The 19,426-nt window shown below is 43.2% G+C and overlaps 2 protein-coding genes across 11 annotated transcripts in view; both read left to right on the forward strand.

The window, feature by feature from the left end:
* The window catches only part of KIF1B (kinesin family member 1B), an 80,816-nt gene extending 73,981 nt beyond the window's left edge, over positions 1 to 6,835 (forward strand). For all 9 annotated transcript variants that reach the window (XM_048967959.1, XM_048967965.1, XM_048967962.1 and 6 more), the window contains 7 exons: positions 145 to 384; positions 676 to 747; positions 1,281 to 1,402; positions 2,069 to 2,218; positions 2,695 to 2,887; positions 3,406 to 3,524; positions 3,977 to 6,835. In XM_048967959.1, coding sequence (XP_048823916.1) covers positions 145 to 384; positions 676 to 747; positions 1,281 to 1,402; positions 2,069 to 2,218; positions 2,695 to 2,887; positions 3,406 to 3,524; positions 3,977 to 4,019 — 939 coding nt within the window. In that variant the 3' untranslated portion in view covers positions 4,020 to 6,835. The remainder of the gene's footprint in view (positions 1 to 144; positions 385 to 675; positions 748 to 1,280; positions 1,403 to 2,068; positions 2,219 to 2,694; positions 2,888 to 3,405; positions 3,525 to 3,976) is intronic.
* Positions 6,836 to 9,454: 2,619 nt separating this feature from the next.
* Positions 9,455 to 19,346, forward strand: PGD (phosphogluconate dehydrogenase). Of its 2 annotated transcripts, none has more exons than XM_048967971.1 (13): positions 9,455 to 9,585; positions 10,013 to 10,088; positions 10,514 to 10,693; positions 10,831 to 10,896; positions 12,042 to 12,160; positions 12,885 to 12,954; positions 13,301 to 13,435; positions 13,866 to 14,055; positions 15,896 to 16,026; positions 16,168 to 16,301; positions 16,596 to 16,695; positions 18,095 to 18,217; positions 19,221 to 19,346. In XM_048967971.1, the coding sequence occupies exons 1-13, from the start codon at positions 9,578 to 9,580 to the stop codon at positions 19,233 to 19,235; spliced, it is 1,347 nt and encodes a 448-aa protein (XP_048823928.1). In that variant the 5' UTR covers positions 9,455 to 9,577; the 3' UTR covers positions 19,236 to 19,346. The 2 variants fall into 2 exon arrangements, with proteins under 2 accessions (XP_048823928.1, XP_048823927.1); XM_048967970.1 differs by lacking the exon at positions 19,221 to 19,346 and adding an exon at positions 18,827 to 19,110.
* The last annotated feature ends 80 nt before the right edge of the window (positions 19,347 to 19,426 follow it).

Raw genomic sequence — 19,426 nt, forward strand, 5'->3', positions numbered from 1 at the left:
TTATTCTCGACGTTGAGATTTAAATATGTTATCTTACAGAGTAGATGGAAATGTTTACTTGTGTGAGTCTTACGAGAACACAAGAACTAAGTGGCTGTAAACTAGAGAGTGTCCTGGGTCAGATGATACTCATTTCTTTTCTAGGTGGAAAAAACCCGGCATTTCCTTTTGCTTCGTGAAAAGCTTGGTGACAGCATCCCCAAGTCTCTGAGCGACTCGTTGTCTCCCAGTCTGAGCAGTGGAACCCTCAGCACCTCCACCAGCATTTCCTCCCAGATCTCCACCACAACATTTGAGAGTGCTGTGACGCCCAGTGAGAGCAGTGGCTATGACTCAACAGACATAGAGAGTCTGGTGGATCGTGAGAAGGAGCTGGCCACCAAGGTATAACACAGGAGGAAAGCAGCAAGGGTCTGAGCAGAGTTAGTAAAGATGATGAAGTATTATGAACTTCCCAGATAGTGGTGAATTTCATTAGGTGTTTTATAAACTAAACTTTACAGTTTTAATAAGAGAAGTGGTTATTCCCCTCTTCTGGTTTTTTTGGTTTTTTTCATGGCACTTTAGAATTTCCATATTTTCTCAGGGGTTGCCAAGTGTGTCACAGCTTGCCTTGCCCTAATTTCCCTGAAAAGGTAAAATTAAAATCCTTTTCTTTGTTTTTCCTCCTCTCAGTGTCTACAGCTTCTGACTCACACTTTCAATCGGGAGTTTAACCAAGTGTACAACAGCATCAGTGACTGTAAGGTAAGGACTTCATGCAGTACAGCATGCTATATTTGTACAACAATGACAATGTATTTGTAGATTGTAGAATCTGTTGATAGTATGAAGAGACCGAAGAGTTTGTATTAGCTCCCTTTAAATGCAGTCTGTTTGAAGTACTTGGCTGTTCAGTATCAGGTGAATATGAACAGTGGTAGAGCTTCTAGCTCATCAGCAGACTGGAGGTGCTTGTATAACTGTATCTGCTTTCCCTATGCAAAAGAATGTATCACTCTTGAGAATACTGGCAGTAGGAACAGGTATCACCATGTGGCAAACCAGGTCAAAGTGTGGATAAGTAGAAATTAATAGCAAGCAGCGTGTATGAAACTGTTGTATCTTAACCCACAGATGGGTTTGTTCCAGTTTTATGCAAGAATTTTTTTTACCACTGAGTAGGGAAATACTTTTCTATTGCCTGAGCCTTCTGCACACGAAATACTGCATTCTAGCTAGGACTGAACACCAGCTGCCAAAACCCCCCTCTGATATTTTGTGTGTATGTGTGCCTGTAGTTGTCTGATATTTCTCCCATTGGACGGGACCCATCAGTGTCAAGTTTCAGCAGTGCTACCCTCACACCTTCCTCTACCTGTCCTTCTCTGGTGGATTCAAGATGCAATTCAGTTGATCAGAAGTAAGTACAGGATGTGGATAATAGCAATACTTGTAATTTTCCCCGTTCCTCCTTTTCTCTACGTTAGATATCTCTCTGTGTAGAACTGTGCCTCACCATTTGCAGTTGCTGCACAGTTATTCTCTTCCCACTGTTTTCTACTTCTGAGATGCTTTTATCCTTTGTGGTGAAAGAACAGTCAGATGTGTTGTTCTGAGGACCAGTGCATCTTTAACAAGTGGAGTCCACAAGTTTTTTTGTTGTTTTTTTTTAGAGGTCTTTTAAAAATCTTTTTCTCAGCTGTATCCATAGATGATCTTTCTGATGAAATTGGAAATAACCAGCTTTGTTCTTTCTCTGTTTAACATCCGTGAGGAGCACTAAATACTGCACCAAACTGTAGTAAGATGTGTTTCTGTATTGTGACTGCATTTTACAAGAGAAACAAGGCAGAAGTAGCTGGAAACTGCTTACTAACAGTTACTACTTATCTCCCACAATAGTTTATTCCACACATTGGAAGGGAAGTTATGTTTAATATTGTACAGAAGGCTCCCAGTGTCATAGAAAAAACTTGGACTGGAAGATGAAGCTCGCAAGACAGGCTAGGTTGTAGATGTGCTTTAAGTTCTGTTGTCAGATTCAGTTGCTTTCTGTGATTTACTTTTTTTTTCTTTTCATTTAAAGGACACCAGAAGCAAATTCTCGTGCCTCCAGTCCCTGTCCTGAGATGGAGCAGTTCCAGATAATTCCTGCAGTAGAAAGTTCCTATCTTGCCAGAGCTGGAAAGAATGAATTCCTGAATCTTGTTCCTGATATTGAGGAAATCAGACCTGGGTATGCTTTCAGTTCTAGTGGCTGTTATCTTGGCTTCCTGCATGTTGTCAAAGGGCTTTTGAGACTTATAGGTTCCATACTCCGTTTGAGGGTGGTAAGCAGGTGATAGCAAGTGGGGGGCAGGATTGCTGAGAGTTGTACTGATACTTGATGTCTGCAGAATTCATGCACCTACTAAATCACTTTCTGATGACCTAAATGTGGTGCTTTTTTACCATCAAAACTATGGCTAAGAGACACTGAAATAGATCTCTATGGGTCCTTTCTCTGTCAGACTTTTAAATGGTTGTGATGACAAAATTCAGATTGCTATAGAAAAACTTTTTTTTGTGTGCAACAACATTAAGAAAATATTAGGGACCAAATCCTGTGTAGTGTTTGCAGTTCATAGAACTACTCCGTAGCTGCCTTCCATAGGAGAAAACGTATTTGTATTTATCTGTGGTGTTTTTTCTTTGGTTGGTTTGTTTTGCCAGCTCTGTGGTGTCAAAGAAAGGATATCTCCACTTCAAAGAGCCACTCTCCAGCTCCTGGGCCAAGCACTTTGTGGTGGTCCGCCGTCCCTATGTTTTTATTTACAACAGTGACAAAGATCCTGTGGAAAGAGGGCTCATAAACTTATCCACGGCTCAGGTGGAATACAGTGAGGATCAGCAGGCAATGGTGAAGGTCAGTGTGAGAGCAGTTGTTTTATATGTAGAGCAGGATCATCACTACAGGTTGGTCATTTCTTTTCATTGTTTTAGAGATTTGTCTGGCATCTGATATTTCTGCCCATGTGGTTCCCAATTTGTTCAAGGTTCTTATGATTTGGACATAATTCTATGAGAGACTGAAGCCAACTGCTGTGCTGGATTGTGGTTGGTTTTATGAGCATTTGTTGGTACAATGGCCCTGTTTGGTTTTTATATTTTTTTTAAGCAGGCATCCTGTTTGTGTTCAAAAAAGTCACATTAACTTTACCAGTCCATCCCAGCAGCTCTTAAAGCCCACATGCTTGAATAAAAACTTTTGTGGATGTTGTCCCATTGTCTGACTAGTAATATCCTGGAAATGACCATGAAACTTAAAGGAAAGACCTTTAAGTCTTGTGTATTTTAGAAAACGGATGCAGCACTCTCTTCTTCTTCCCCTCTGAAGGAGGGTGGCTGTAAGCTTCGTTATTTTAATCGTCCTCAATATTGCAGACACCCAACACCTTTGGTGTATGCACAAAGCATCGTGGGGTCCTGCTCCAGGCCATCAATGACAAAGACATGAATGACTGGTTATACGCCTTCAACCCACTTCTTGCTGGCACGATACGGTAAGAGGCAACTCCTGGGCAAAGAGCTTAAAAATAGTCAGTAAAAACAGGCAGTTTGTCACAGAATTGAGCCTTGTTTTGAAGAAATGGGCAGGATGGTTGAGCTGAAGGAAAGCAAAGGAGTGTGTAATAAAAAAGAAAAATTGAAGGAATGCAGTGGTTGCTGCTTTGGCTTGTGACATCATTAATACACGTGTACAATCTGAAGATGCTGTGCGGTGTCAAATGTTACTTAGCAGTGCCTTAAAAGAACCCATCACCCTTCAAAGGAGCACAGCAGATGAGTGAACAGTCTTTCTGGTTACAGCTCACGATAGATTTTACTTCCTAAACTTGTAAAGTAAGCTAGGACTGTATTAAAGAGCAGAACAAAAGATGGAGAAACTCTGGGGAAGGGAGAAAAGTCCACATCCAGAATTCAACAAATGGTTTTTCACTTCTTTCTTGTGCAGGTCCAAACTGGCTCGAAGACGGACAGGCCAGCTGAAGTACTGAGTCCATGTAATGTTCTCATCTGTTCTCCCTAACTCCTATTCTGATAGATAAAAGTGTTACCTCTCATTTTCTCTTTGTGATTCTTGCCAGTTTCTCTTGTATGTAATCCTGTGGCTTAACAACCCCTACCTCCCCACCTCCTCCATTGCATTTTCTAGATATTCTAACACTACTTTGTTTCTTTTCACTTGTGCGGAGAATCCTACTAGTAGCATGTGGCCAAACAAAAAGGAGGAAAAAAAACCTGATTATGCACGACTCTAAAAAGAAAAAAAGATTTTTTCCTACAACAATTGTTTTTTCATTCCAGCTGACCTTCTGGTGTCTGTCCCACTGTACATTATTGTCTGTCTAGAATGCTACAGGTTTTTCATTTGATTCGTGACTTGGCAATAGTCATTGGTTCCCTCAGGGCAAAGTGCTATGCCAGGGAAAGATTATTCCTTCTATATAGACATTACCCAGTCAGGAACTGCAATAGCTCCTCAGGCTTTCCAGCCTCTGAATTAAACTCCTTTGAAAGCTGACATTGGATAAATCTATCTGGGCAGACTGGACTTTGGACTTGGTGCAAGATTTTGAGCTCTCTGGGTCTAACAGGCTGGAAAGAAGTAGGGAAGGAATCTGGAGGGGCTGGCTGCAGAGATCTGCCTTTCCATGTTCACTGTGGGGGTGCAGGTGAGCAGTGCTTGCCTCTGACTCTTCCACTAAAATGTAATGCTGTTCTGCCTTTGAGCCGAGCAGACAGAACTGCTAATGTGAGGAAAACCAAAATATATTATGTTAGGTACAATCCCTGAAGTTTTAGATGCTCACCCTTACGTTTGTGGAAGGAACCAGCATGGTGGTTTCCTGGAGCCTTTTCAGGAGGTCACCACAGGAGGGCAACATCTCCCCTTTCTGCTTTTAGTTCAGCCTTTCTAGTTCTTGTAGTGACAGTTCTCACCTCTTGGAAGACATTTACACTTGTAATCGGTTTGTTAGGGAAGACAGATCTTTGGCATCATTCTGAAATGCCTGCTTTATGCATGGATCCTGTACCTGCAATATTCAGCTGCCATCCCATCTGTCAATGGGGAAAAGTATCCACTGTCTACAGAATGCTTTCTGGACCTTGCACTTGCAGTATTCTTCAGGGAACAGCAGGACACTTTCACTTCCTTTTGGAATAATTGTTGAATGTCTCTTAATCTACCTGCTGCAATTCTCATTAGCTAACCTCCTTAGTTATTAATTTCAGACATTATCCTTCCTTGAGGGCAGATCAGGTGGACTTTGATCCTGGTCAGTGTGGTGTGACAGTTTGCTGCTTGGAGATCAGCTGGGTGGTGTTGGTTCTTGACCTGCGATGGAAGTTCTCTGTGGGGCAAAGCTTTGCTCCTTGCATCAGGAAAGGAAGGCAGAATGAGTTTCCTTTCTGAGAAGTGAACTCATCTTTCTTACTTAGGTTTTTAAGGAGGTTGGAAGCTTTTGTTTGTTTTATTTTCTGTATTTCAGATTGTTATGCTGTTGTTTTGTGACTTGGGCGCTGGTAGGGCTAGCTGTGATCCTGGGCAAACGTACCAGGATTTCCCCCTGAGGATCCTTACCCTTGGGTAGAGATGAAAGGGTTTCGTGCCACCATTACAGTAGGTTCATCCTAGGGGGAAAAAAACTTGTGACGCCAGCTCAGGAAGGTCATTTTAATTCAGATCACTCATCGCCAGGTCACCCCATGCCTTGGGACTTCTGTGGCCAAAAGTATATGTGGGACTGCCATCAGCTGAGCAGTTTTTTTATTAGCTTTATGGGTTTTTCATTCAATAAAATGCAATGCATACTGGGACCTCCTAAACGCATAGCTGGAAAGGGGAGATGGAGTCTGACACTTGCTAGGGCATATCCTTATTTATCAGTGTAGTATTCAGATTAAATACTGTGCTCATCCCCTCTCCTAAGGTCCTTGGATTTATTTCAGAACTGGAACCCAGAGCGTGTGTGTGTCCTGGGGACCCAGGAATTAGCAGAGAGGATTTTTTCTGTTTTGGTTTTGTCTTGTTGAGTGTGTGCGACTCTCAGTACAGTGGTGATATCCTTTGTTTTGCAATGGACGATGTGCACTTGCAGTGTGTGCATACTAAGACTGCTAGTGCTGGCAGTGGGCTCGTCGAGCTGCAGCTAAGCTGATTGCAAGATGCATTGAGAATGAAGTAGGTTGATTTTAAGCACTAAGTTGTTACTGCCGCCATCCCCACTGTTTGCCATGGGAGTGGAACCAGTCTGAGGAGGACTCGCAATCTCAGTGGTGGTATTATGCGACGCACTGACAGATGAAAAGTTTTGTTTTTATCTTTTCTTTTTTAATCTAGAAGAAAACTAGTTTTCTAAGTCTTTGCTTTGGATAAACCAGAAGATGAACTGTGGGTAAATAAACATTGCATAGAAACACGATTAAAGGATTGTCCTTTGAAAACAGGAAGAGACAGTTGCTTATTTTATACCGAGCTGGAGATGTGACAGTTGTATTACATAAGTGTCTTACAACAGAAGATTCCAAGCAGCTTCTTATGGCTTGGTGTCTGTGTGGATAACAGGTCATCAGGAGAACAGAATTCTATTTTTAATCATCAGTATCTCTTAGAGCTGCATAATCTTGACAAAATCAATTCTCATGTAGAGTTCAAGTGGGCATTACTGTTCCTGGCTCTGACCTAAATTCAGATTTTCACCAATTACTGAGACATTGGTTTCCCTACTTAAAACTGGACGACTGAAATGAACTGAAATTTTCTTTAAAATGAAAGCAAAGCAAAAAAAAAAAAAAAAAAAAAAGAAAAGCAAATTTCTATTCACTTCAAAGCTCTTTTGATCTAACCCAACAATTAAAAGAATTCTGTTTAGGAACAGAACAAGGATGGAAAAACGTGCCAAGCTGCCTTCTGCTGACATTTAAAAACCCACTCTTGGTTACCTGCTGTGTGCTTGTGGAGTCCTGGAGTCAGACAGCTCTCAGGACCCAACCGCTGGGCACCAGGCGTCCTGCTGGGGGTCTGCCAGCCCACTGAGCAGAAACACTGCTGGTAAAACTGACAGGCGGTTCTGAAACAGAATTGGGAGTGAAACTGTGCCACAGTTTGGGTTTTTTTATGTTCCCGAGTAAATGGGAGGAGAAATGGCCCAATGAAAATCGTGTCATTTGTAATAAGAGCTTCCTGGGTGTTTTTAAACTAAACCTTCTATACTGTATTTTGGAAATGCACTTTAAGTACCTGTTGAAAGAAGATTCCTATATTCTGGGATGCAGAAGGGAAGGTAATATTATTTCCAAACCACTGAGAACCTTTTTTTCTTTTGCTAGTGTGTAATAGTTCTGATTACTGATCAGCAAGATATTTCAAAGCAAAGACTTTACCTTTTGCTGCTTGTTATCTAATTTACAGGGATTTAATTTTATGTAATGTATTGTATATTTATACATCTGTAATTAATTGCACATTAGATAAGAAAGAGGATTAGCTTTAGAATAACACCTGTTGGTACTCTCCAATAACTAATATACTGCCTATGCATTGCATCTTTCTGGTACTCTTACACAGCCTTAGTTTGTGTTAGTTTATACTGTGGTGGTGTTTTTGTTGAACATGCAGTTGTTCACCTGCTGCTCGAAGGAAGGATACTAATGCTGCTCTGGAACGGTTTGCTGAATGTACTTGAAAATGGATCTCTAACGTGTGCGCTGCATCTCTCCATTGTGGTCAATAACACCAATACGTGGTCTGAACTGTACTGTATGTAGCAGGAATGTATTAATTTTGTGCTTCTTTGTTTAAAAACATCAGGTGTTCAAGAACAGGATGGAGATTTTTTTGTTCAGAAGGCCATTTATGCGTTCTAAGTGTTTGAAATCAAAACTAGTCCAACTCAAACCAGATGGTTGTGTCCAATGTCAATTGGAACAGTTTTTAAATTAACAGGAGCAGACACATGTTCAGAAAATGGAGGGTGTGAGGTCCTCACTCTCCAATTTGTACTGTTGCCAAGGCAATGGTCTGGTCCTGAGCAGTGCTGAGCTCCCTCTCACGTTGATATAGAGTAGAAGCAGGGGGAGTCGTGGATGATCAGCGCTTCCCAGGATCAGCTCTTAATTTCCCACTCTGCTTGTTCATACTTCACGTGCAGTCCATTAATGTTCTTGACTTTGGACATCAGACATGCTGTTGCACTGAAATACATCTTTTCTTTTAATTGCGGTTCTCATTTCTGTTCAACCTCTCTGTACACAAGGTATACAAGGTATACGCTGTATAAGTGGCCTTCTTGAACAAATCTCTTTGCAAACTGATTTCATCCCAGCGAAGGAGTGCATCAGCAACACTGTACATTAATTTCAGATTTTCATTTTCATGTTTTATTTTGTAAATATCTGATGTTTGGAGCTTGAGTATACAAAATGTAAATATAGTTCATGTATTTGTACTAATTCTGATCCATTTGCTGTATAGCCTTAGGTGTGCAATGCAGATATTATCTAACTGTGTATGGTAACCTTGCACCACTGAATTGTTAGTGAACGAGGTGAAACAATAAAGGTACAACCAGTGCATTAGCAGGTATAACGTGTGCTCCTTTTAGTATGATTTAATTACTAGTATTTAATGCATTGTTTTCAGAGTCTGTCCTGAGCAGCATTTAGATCATCAAAATCATCAGAAGATGATTTTGCTCAACAGCTTAAAAAGGCTGTAGTAGTGCAGCCAAAGCTGAACGTGCTTATCTGAGGGTGCTGGCCAAGGACAACGGGAGTGAACGAACTCTAGCTACCGAACCCCAACAGCCGCGTGTGAGCTGCCAGCTGTGGGGAATGGAGGCACCCAGCAGCCTTGTTGTCCTTGTTGGGAAGTGAGCCTTGTGCTTAACTGGGGCTGCTGCGGGGAGGGCTGCATCCCCTCCACTCCTGGCGTGCAGCTGCAGGCACCATTCCTCAGCTCTTTCACCTTCTTTCTCACTGTGGCCCTTGCGGCACCGATGGCAGCGGGGTGCAGTTTTCCAACCCCGTGTTTTGGCAATTAATGCTGCTTAATTAAAGGAGAGAGGAAACGAGAGTTGCACAGCACCAGCCGGCCGCGAGGCCCCGGGGTGGGTGTCGGCTGCCAACATCTGTGGGTTTGTACGCGGCCGGGTGCCTGAAGCGCAAATCTGCGGCCTGCCGCCCTCCTGCGGGTTTGGCTGCTGAGGAAATCTCTGCAGCGCCAGCAGCCCTCGGCCGTGCCGCCCCTTTCCTGCCCCCAGTGGCTGCCGTGCCGGCGCGGGGTTTCGGGAGCCCTTCCGTCCGTCCGTCCCGGGGCTCAGGCCCGGCGCCGTGTTGCACACCCGTCCCTTTAAGGGGGTGAGGCGCTCGGCGCCGCGCTCCTCAGGCCTGAGCCGTCGCCCCATGGGCGGGAAGGCAGCGCTGGGCGGGATCAGCCAATGAGCGCGCTCCGTTCCGCCCCCCCCGTCCCGTGCGGCTAAGGGAGAGAACGGCGCGCGCCGCGGCCGTCCGTCAGGGAGAGCCGTCCGTGAGAACCGGCAGCGCCGCCGCCATGGCCGAGTGAGAGCGGGCGTCGGGCTGCCCTCGGGGGGGGGCCGGGAGGGGACTCTGCTCGGCCGCCTCGAGGGATGGCCGTGAAGCCGGGATGCGCTGCCCATCTCAGGGAGCGGCCCCATTGAGCGGTGCCCGGGCGGCGTTCCGCCCTGCGTTTGAGGCGGCGCTCCCGGCCTCCCCCAGTCGCCAGGCCGCTCCGTGTGGAACGCGGCAGCTCCGGGATGGGAGCGGGCGGGAAGGGCGCAGCCGGGCGCTGGGTCGGAGCGCGCTGACGGCCCGCGGCCTCTGCCTGGGTTCGGGTCCCCGAGAAGAACCGGAATTGCCCGTGGTGGGCCCGGGGCTGCCGGTTCCCGAGGGCGGAACGGTCCAGAAGGGCATGGTGCGCCCAGGGTCGCTGCTGGTGCCTGACGTTTGTGGTTCTCTCCCTTCCCAGAGCTGATATTGCGTTGATCGGACTGGCCGTGATGGGTCAGAATCTGGTTCTGAACATGAACGATCACGGCTTTGTGGTAAGTGAAAGAAAACGTCGTGCAGGAGGGCTGGCTCAGTAGCTCCTAGGGCCGGAGCTCAGCGTTTTGTTTTTCTTCTTGTGATGCCCTGATGGGTGGTGTTTCCTCCTTTTAATCCTAACCCCGGCTGCCCTTTGTTCTGTTCCCAGAGAAAAGCAGCCTGGCGTGCCTGTACTTGGTCAGCTACCTGGTGCCTTGGCTGTCTATAAGTGTGCTTTTTCTCTTAAGTTTGCTTTGGGCTTGGCCATTAACAAAAGGCTCCCAAGGCTCCTGCAATGACATGCTACAGGGCTCATGTCTACTCAGCATCTTTGGGTGGAAGCAGGAGAACTCATTATGTTGAACCTTATTTATATAACTTTTAGCCTGAGCTTAAGTAACCTTTCAGCTCTCAGCTGTAGTAACTTGTTTTCCTGCTCCTCCAGGTCTGTGCTTTTAACAGGACGGTTTCCAAAGTGGACGACTTTCTGGCCAATGAGGCCAAAGGGACCAAAGTGATCGGTGCTCACAGCCTGGAGGAGATGGTCTCCAAGCTAAAGAAGCCTCGTCGCATCATCTTGCTGGTGAAGGCTGGAAGTGCAGTGGATGATTTCATCAATAAATTAGTGAGGCAGATGTTCTTTCTAACTGTGCATTCTTTGTCTCTTGGGGAAGTTTCTTCTGGAAGATCTCAATTGTTTGTCAGTGCTGAATCTTTGAGTCCAGTGAAAAAGACAAAATGCAGATTTATTTTTTTTTGTAGGTGCCGTTGTTGGAGACTGGGGACATTATAATTGATGGGGGGAATTCTGAGTATAGAGATACCACGGTAAGCTTGTCTTCTGCCCAAAATGGGTGGATAAAATACAATTCCCGTGATATTTTCTCCTCTGATCATGAGAACAGTTGGCCAATATGATGCTGTCTTCTCTCAGGAAGGCCAAACTGAATCCTCATTGCAGAACTAGATTATACATTCTATTAAAACGTAGTTTTTGCAATAGTTAGGGACTGTTCTGTAAGTATGCTTTATAGAAATTTCCCAGATCATCAAAGATTACTGACACCTTTTAAGAGGTTGAAGGCTCTTAGAAAACATCTTGTTACAGCCTTACGGAGCTTTCAGGGAGATGAGAACATCTGAGGACATTTACTGAATTGGTTGGAAACTGCCAGGGTTTTGAAATGCAGGTTCTGAAGTGGTGTGGACAATATTGCAGTAGTTATTGTGTCTGTGTCCTATGGGGCTGCTGGAAAATAAGACAGAATAGCTGCTTTGGCTGTCTTGGTAACAAAAACAGAACAGCAGTGATGTGGTTCTTCAATCTTTTTTTTTTAAAGGCCTGTGTATGAGCAGACTTCTCAGTGTGTCTGGGATGACTGTGTTAACAGTGTTGCAAGTAATTTAGTATTTCTGCACATTAGAGAAGCGTTGCTGTCAGCCCTTCTGCTTTTGCATTCTTATCTTGGATAAGCAAATTGGGCAATCAGAGTGAAAAACAGTTCTTAAATGAGGTTTAATACTTGGAGAGCTTGCAGCTCTGCTTATGAATCTCAGGCTGTTTCTCTCCCGCTGGAAGGGAATTAATTGCCCATACAGTTATCCACAATTGCACCTTTGCTCCATAATGAAATCAGCAACTTGAGCTTATTCTGCCTCCCTCATATCTCAGCACACAGCATGTGTCACCTGGCACTTAATCTGAGGTGTTTCCAGCCTCAGTACTGCACTTTTCTACCTGTTGATTATGAGGAATTTGTCCTCTCTGCATGACTCTTTTGCAAGGGTCTGCCTCAGGGCAGCACTGAGTTTCCTAACATTCACTTGTGAGTATGCAGGAGCATTGTCTGAAGTTGTTTGGTAGCATGTCTAAAGCAGAACTGAAATCCTGACTTCAGGTCTGGTTTACTAACTCGTGTTTGTAAGACTCTGCTATTAAAAGATATGTAAATGACTTTTTGTTGTTGTTCCAGAGGCGCTGTAAGGAGCTGCTGAAAAAAGGCCTCTTATTTGTTGGCAGTGGTGTTAGTGGTGGAGAGGAGGGGGCCAGGTATGGTCCGTCACTCATGCCAGGAGGATCCAAAGAAGCCTGGTAAGCGTGAGCTGGAAGATTCCTCAGGCTGGTCTGCAACAGTCCTTTGGTTCATGTTGAGAGCTGAAGGACTCCTTCCTTCATAAGGGGAGTGGGTGTGGAGAGAACAAGATATGTTGCCTTCTTACTTCCTCAAGGTTCAGGATTTCTCAACATAGCTGGAGTCACCAGCCAGTGCCAGATTTTTTATGGCAAGAAAAATGGAGTCAGGTTTTTCTTTCTGGAATTCACAGGCAAAAGTAATATCCACAGAAATCTAGAGGGAGAAATACATGGGAGGGAGAAAGTACTTCTTTTTGGGTTTAAGCAAAATTCCTGTGTGTTGTCTATGAACCTCTGGATCACCCTGGATTTTTTTTTTGTAACTATTGAACAGAATATGACTTTGCTTCAGCTCTGCCGTTGATGCTCTTGGAGTATGAACTTATATCATAACCCACCTGAGTTTCCCCATCTGTAAAATTGAGCAAGTAACATTTGAACACCTTCAGGTCCATTAAGCTTGACTGAGCAATACTTTTAAATGTGTAACATGGCCTGTCCCCTTTTCTTGCAAGCAGCATCAAGTTCTGGGGAAAATGTACTCTGTTTTGTGACAGTGCTGTGTGATGTGTTGTCGGCCTGCCTGCATGCCCTCATCCCATTCCTACAGAAGGATGGATTTTTCTCCTGTGGTGGTTGTATCCTCTTGTTACCTGCTGAGCCATGTTATTTCTATCCACAGGCCACATATCAAGACCATATTTCAAAGCATTGCTGCTAAAGTGGGATCTGGGGAACCTTGTTGTGACTGGGTAAATATTAATTTGATACTGCCCTTAGCCTGTGTAGGTAGCTCATGCATAATGTGCAGTTAAAGCTATCCACATCGCTACGTGGGTTTTCTGGCTGCCTGCCTGCAGTTCAGATTGACCAACTCTGAGATGTTACCCAACCCAATGGGAGAAAAATGTTTTATGGCTGGGTCGTGTGGTGGGGAAGCAAAGCAGATCTGTGATTACACTGACAGCATTTTCTGTTAGTGCTGGGTTTGTGAAGCTTTATTGGAGAGAAGGAATCCATAGATAGGTGTTAAATACTGAGAATGGTGACAGCAGCATTACTGATGGCTTGTTTTTTCTTTTTTGTATTTCTTGACAGGTAGGAGAGGAGGGTGCTGGGCACTTTGTGAAGATGGTGCACAATGGGATTGAATATGGAGACATGCAGTTGATCTGTGAGGCCTACCACCTGATGAGGGATGTTGTGGGCATGGGCCACGAGGAGATGTCGCAGGTGATTTGCAGTTTTTTAGTGTCTTCCCTTCCTCCCATGCTGGTTGGCTGCACTTGATAGAGGCAGCAGGGCTTAGTTAAAGCTGCTGTGTGTGTGTAAAGTTAATTTTTCTGACTTGTGCACCTTTGGCCAAGGCCAGATGCACAGAGTGCCTGAACTTCAAATAGCTGTGAGGTAGGGAGCAGCAAGCACTTACACCTGAGCGTTTACAGATGTTGTTTAAATTCTCCTGTTCTACAGCTGATTTCTCCTTAGGAAGCAACATCTTGCCTGGCAAAAGCTGGTAAAACCAGTAACTGAGCTAATAGCAAGCATACATATGCATCTGTGTTTCTACATACATCAGTGAATCAGTAAATATGTGTTAGATAACATAGTAACTTGGTGTGTACTACGTATCTGTCTGCATGTACTTTTTCTCCTCTTTCAGGTGTTTGAGGAATGGAATAAGACTGAACTGGACTCTTTCCTGATTGAAATCACAGCCAATATTCTCAAATTCAAAGACAAGGATGGCAAATACCTCCTTCCAAAGATCAGGGACAGTGCAGGACAAAAAGGCACTGGGAAGTGGACAGCAATTTCTGCCCTGGAATATGGAGTCCCTGTCACCCTCATAGGTAAATGGCTCTTTGGTCGAGCCTTGTCTTTCCTACCTGCACATGGCATATCACACTAAGGAATATTGATAATAATAATGATAATAATGGTAATAATGATAATAATAATAATAATAAAAAGCAGTGGGGAAATCTGAAACTTTGTTGCTCAACCACTGCTTGGTAAGCTCTTGTTTTTCAGATGTCTTAAACGTTTTCTTCTCCTATTTTTATGATTCACTGCAACTAGACAAAAACACAGGGACTGGGCTGTGCTGGTTTTGTGCCTGATAAGGCTGCTCATCAAAACCCAAAGATAATGGGAGTGTATTTTGTAATTCCTTAAGATTATATCCCTAAAAGATATAAAAATGTATCTGCTCACCTACAGCCCTGACTCTGTGGTGTCTACACTTCTTTGCAGCCTGGCTCAGCATTGTGACACAGGAGTTGTAACACTTTTAGAATAATCTCTTAACCACAGGGCTGATGTAGGCTTTTCCTTGAGTAAATACGATGACTCAGTAGTTTCTTTACTCTCAGGTTGGCTTTATTTTTCTTGCTTTCTCCCCTCTTCTGTTGCCTGAATGTTCAAGTCGCGTTTCCTTGGAAGATAAACTGTATTCAGTATACCGAAAAGAGTAACTGGAGTGATAGCTCTGAGAGAAATGGGGCTGCATTGCAACAATGTATTTTTACAAAGCCAGCTTTGTAAATGGTTTTTGTGTTCTGCCACAGTCACAGACTATCAGTTGTAGGCTTGAAAGATAGAGTTTCTCACTGCGATGTTGGCGAGGTTCCTTGGTTTAGCATTCTGCAGAGACCAAGGGTGGGGAAGACACTCCCTGGTCAGTCCTGCCCAGTGCCCGGTGTGCTGATAGTAATCATCAGTGGATAAGGAAGTACACACAACAGCCCTGCAAATGTGGCTGTTCTTAGGGCAGCTTCTGTGTGACATTATTGCATAAGCATGACTTGCAGTTTTCCTGTGAAGGCAGAGTCATGCTATCTCTGCTTTTTCCAAACTCCTTTCCCTTCCTCCCTCCTTTTCCTCCTAAGCTGTAGAAGGAAGTTTTTGCAGAAATGGAGAGGAGCGTGTTCTGGTTTTGATGCAGTCTGTTAACCCTTCAGCAGGGGGGATCCAGAGTCCTGCACAAATGTGACTCCTTCTTCTTTTTAATTCACAACTGATTTTAAGGAGGAAGAAGAGTTCAATATGAAAGCTTTCTTTTTCTTTTTAATCACTCTTTAATTTACTTTTTAATTGTTTCCCCCCTATCAGACTCTGAAAAGAAAATTATTTTTATCTTTATTCTCATTTAACCATGCAATTTTCAATTGCAAATAAGTACAGCTTAAAACAGCATAATTAGAAATCGACTGAGTCAAGTCAAGAGGTTGGCATTCAGGTTTACTCCTTAGGAGCTGAAGAACGACTTGGCTCTCTCCTTAGCCCTGGAGAATGATGTTCAGTAATCTGCTTAGAGGTGTTATAAAACCATCCAGTGGGCTTCTGAAAACGAATGTTGTGAGCCTACTAGATTTATTGAGTTTATTTCCTCGTGTAAGTTAACTTCTTTGTTCAAATCTGCTGACTTGATCTTAGATGCGCTTTCTGTGGATTTTTTTTGATCATTTCAAAGCTGTGTCAGCCAGTATTTACCCGGTGGCTGTGCTGGCTGGCAGACTGGTCCCTCAGTAACAGCTGAAATAGTCTGTGCACTTCTTTCCACGTGGCTCTGTTTCACTATGAGCAGCAGCTCATCATCCAGTGGCAGTTGCTATGTGACAGGACATTACTCAGACCTTAGTGGTGGTACTGATCTTGGTAATTCTCTGTTCTTTCCTACCCTACCCAAAGGTGAGGCTGTGTTTGCACGGTGCCTGTCGTCCCTCAAGGATGAGAGAGTGCAGGCCAGTAAGCTGCTGAATGGGCCTAAATTGACTCAATTTAGTGGGAACAAGAAGGCATTTCTTGAGGACATACGCAAGGTGAGTCACTGTGTTTGCCAGAGCACTCTATTAAAGCTGCTGGTCAGAACAAATTGTGGGTGCTGTAAACTGTGATGAGGGGCCCAGGTCTACTTTCCATTCAACTTTGCGGGTTCAATTCTATTATTTTGTTTGTTTTAGGCCCTGTATGCTTCCAAGATTATCTCCTATGCTCAAGGCTTCATGCTGCTGAGACAAGCAGCCAAAGAATTTGGCTGGACACTGAATTATGGTGGCATTGCACTGATGTGGAGGGGAGGCTGCATCATCAGAAGGTAATTGAGGTGAAGAGGTGGTGTAGTTGCTGAGGGGCGAAGAGGAGGCAATTTACTTCATGCAGTGCTAGACTGAGAAGCCCAGAAATAAGAAAATCCATGGAGTTAACCTGTTGGTAAGGTTCTGGGGATCTGTTTCTCTAGTCAGCATTAGAGATTACAGATGACACCAGTTTTCTGATGGCTGAGCTACTACAGATTTTCATAGGCTGAGTCAAGTCTTGGCATTTTTGATTTTAGGCCATTGTAGAAAGGTACACAGTTTGATTTCTGGTTTGTATGTATTCTCCCCAGTGTGTTCCTGGGAAAAATCAAAGATGCTTTTGATCGAAACCCTGAACTTCAGAATTTGCTGTTGGATGATTTCTTTAAGACAGCTGTAGAAAAATGCCAGGTGAGTTTCCAAAGAAGGAAAAACAAAAACCCAGCAATATGCAGTCTGAACTTCTGCACTTTGTTTCCATCACAACTTTATTTTATCAGAAAAAATGAAAAGGTGGGAAGAACTTCTTTGAATCCTATTTATGCAGCATCCTTAATCCCAAAGATTTCTAACCAGTCTTCAGGCTATTTGTGTATTTTACCTGCACACATTTCTGAGCAGGAATTAATCATTTATGGCTCCGAGGTATCCTTTATTAGAACATACCAGTCTTAGAAGATGAGGATGAGAAATAAGCTATATAATTGAAGGTGGTTGAAACAACACAAGAAAATTATTGGGAATCAAATTAGAATTTTTCAACATGCCGAGGTTGGCGACCTGTCCTTCAAAATACCTACAAATGCCACTTGCCTCTTTTTTGTCAACAAGCTGAAAAGTGGAAGTGCTAAGTGAAGAAAAAGAGTTTTGCACCTCTTTATAAATGATCATCCAGGTATATCAAGCAGCAAATCAAGATCTTGCGTAATATTATAAGATTCATTATCAATGTCAAGATAATACAGGAGCAAATAAACATATCATCATTGTTGTACCATGGTTCTTCTCTTTAGTTCTAGAGAAGCTACCATTAAAACTAAAGATTTCCATTGTACCATTACAGAAGAACCCTAAGCAGGAATGTAGCAGTTCAGTAGAACCACAGTGTCAGGAAGAATTGCCCAGCCTGTATGAGCATTCTGATCACTGTCAGGTGCCTTGTGCACTTGGACTCCAGTGGTACAAAGTATCAAGCTTTGTTCTAGTTGTTTGCAGTAGCACCAAAATAACAGCGTGTCAAACCAACCATTCGTTAGGCTGTCCAAACAGTGCCCTGATTTGGGTGGGAGATGACAGGCAGAACTAAAAACAGATTATCTGGACAACAAAGAAGTCTTATCATTAATAACTTCTTTTATTGAAGCTGATTATTCCATGGAGGTTCCTAAATCAGGTGTACAGCTGAAATAATGGTTATCCACATGTCTGTCTGAAGCAACATGCTGATTTCTTATCTCTGGGTGGTGGTTGTGTGCTTGATAGATGTCCTGAAAATGCCTCACTGTGTTCGTGTTCTTGGGATGCATGCATGATCTGTGAAGGAACAGCATTCTTGTCTCAATTGTCATTGGACTGCATGCAAAGTATATGCCTGCACTTTTATTTGCTTGATTGCTGACTGGCTCACTTGCTGATATTTTGGATCAACCTTTTTGTGTTAAATCAGGAATATACTGCTGTGTTTACTCAGACTTAGATGTCATATAATGTGAAATTGCACGCAGTGTTAAACTGGAATGCTGTATATGCTCACATGTATGTTTCTCTTTTTTTTTTCTTTTTCTTTTTTTCCCCTTCCCCTCTGCCCCAGGACTCCTGGCGACATGTAATCAGTACTGGAGTCCAGTATGGTATTCCTATGCCCTGCTTCACTACAGCACTTTCTTTTTATGATGGATACAGACATGAAGTGCTGCCAGCTAACCTGATCCAGGTAGGTGCCTGAAATAGTGTGGTAAATCTTCTATCTACTGAAATATCAGCATGTTATTATTTAATTACTGATGTAAGAATCGTGATGGCAGTTATCTCATGGTCACTCCACCACTGTAAAAATATAGGCCTTGATTGCCTAATATACTTCAAAACCTGAAATTCAAACTAGTAAGATGCTATGAGATATCAGTCCATAGAATACAAGAGGCAGTGGTATGACAGTGCCCAGTGTGTGCTAGTATTCTATCTCTAAAGCAGGGAGTAAGTAGTGTTGCTTTTGGATAAAAATGCTTTGTTTAAAAAAAAAAACAAAACAACAAAAAGCATACGTATCTATAGAGTTCTGGATGTATGTAAGTCTTTCAGGTTTGTACATGTCAGAAAGAATACACTTGTCTTTCTGTGAAACTGCTGATTAATAGATTTTAATAAATGTTTTATTGTAGTCTTTCCTAATAGTGATGCAATAGTTTTGAATGTTGTACCAGAGTCACATGTCATTTCTTGAATTCTTATGCTCGTGTCTCCCTGTGTGCCATTTCCAGTACTTGTGTGGCTGTCATATTCATGTGTCTTCTTATATTGTGTGTGTGTGTTCTTATTCTAGGCTCAGCGTGATTACTTTGGTGCACATACATATGAGTTGTTATCGAAGCCAGGTGTATTTATCCATACTAACTGGACAGGCCATGGAGGAAATGTGTCCTCTTCTGCCTACAATGTCTAATGGAAATATTCCTTCTACAAGCTGAGATACTATAGATCTCAGATGTTCCTCTGTGAACGCCCCTTTTTACTGTACTGTTAGAACTTGCATTTGCACGCTTTTGTAATAACTTGTGGGTATAATTCACATATATAAGAAAGCTAAATAAACCTGCTTGTACGTATGTTGAGATGTTTTTTTTTTCTTTGCTGCTGGCTAAAATGTCTTTGAACAGAATTTTAATGTGCTAATTCTTAATGCATTTTAATGTGCTAATATTTTTATTGTATTGTAGTGCATAAACTCATAGAATCAAGATAGAGAAGGCTGCATTTCAATAATTGCTAGAGTGGAGAGTGACAGACAGTCAGCACAGTGACACTGCATGAGATTCCAGGGAGGTAAAGAGTTTTTCTTGTTGGTTCACAGCAGGCAGCAGCTGGCTTCTTGACGATTCATTTCTGGGTATTGACCTGCACGGGGTCCTGCACACTGCAAGCT

This window comes from Lagopus muta, chromosome 21, assembly GCF_023343835.1.
Source record: "Lagopus muta isolate bLagMut1 chromosome 21, bLagMut1 primary, whole genome shotgun sequence".
In the NCBI taxonomy this organism is placed as follows: domain Eukaryota; kingdom Metazoa; phylum Chordata; class Aves; order Galliformes; family Phasianidae; genus Lagopus; species Lagopus muta.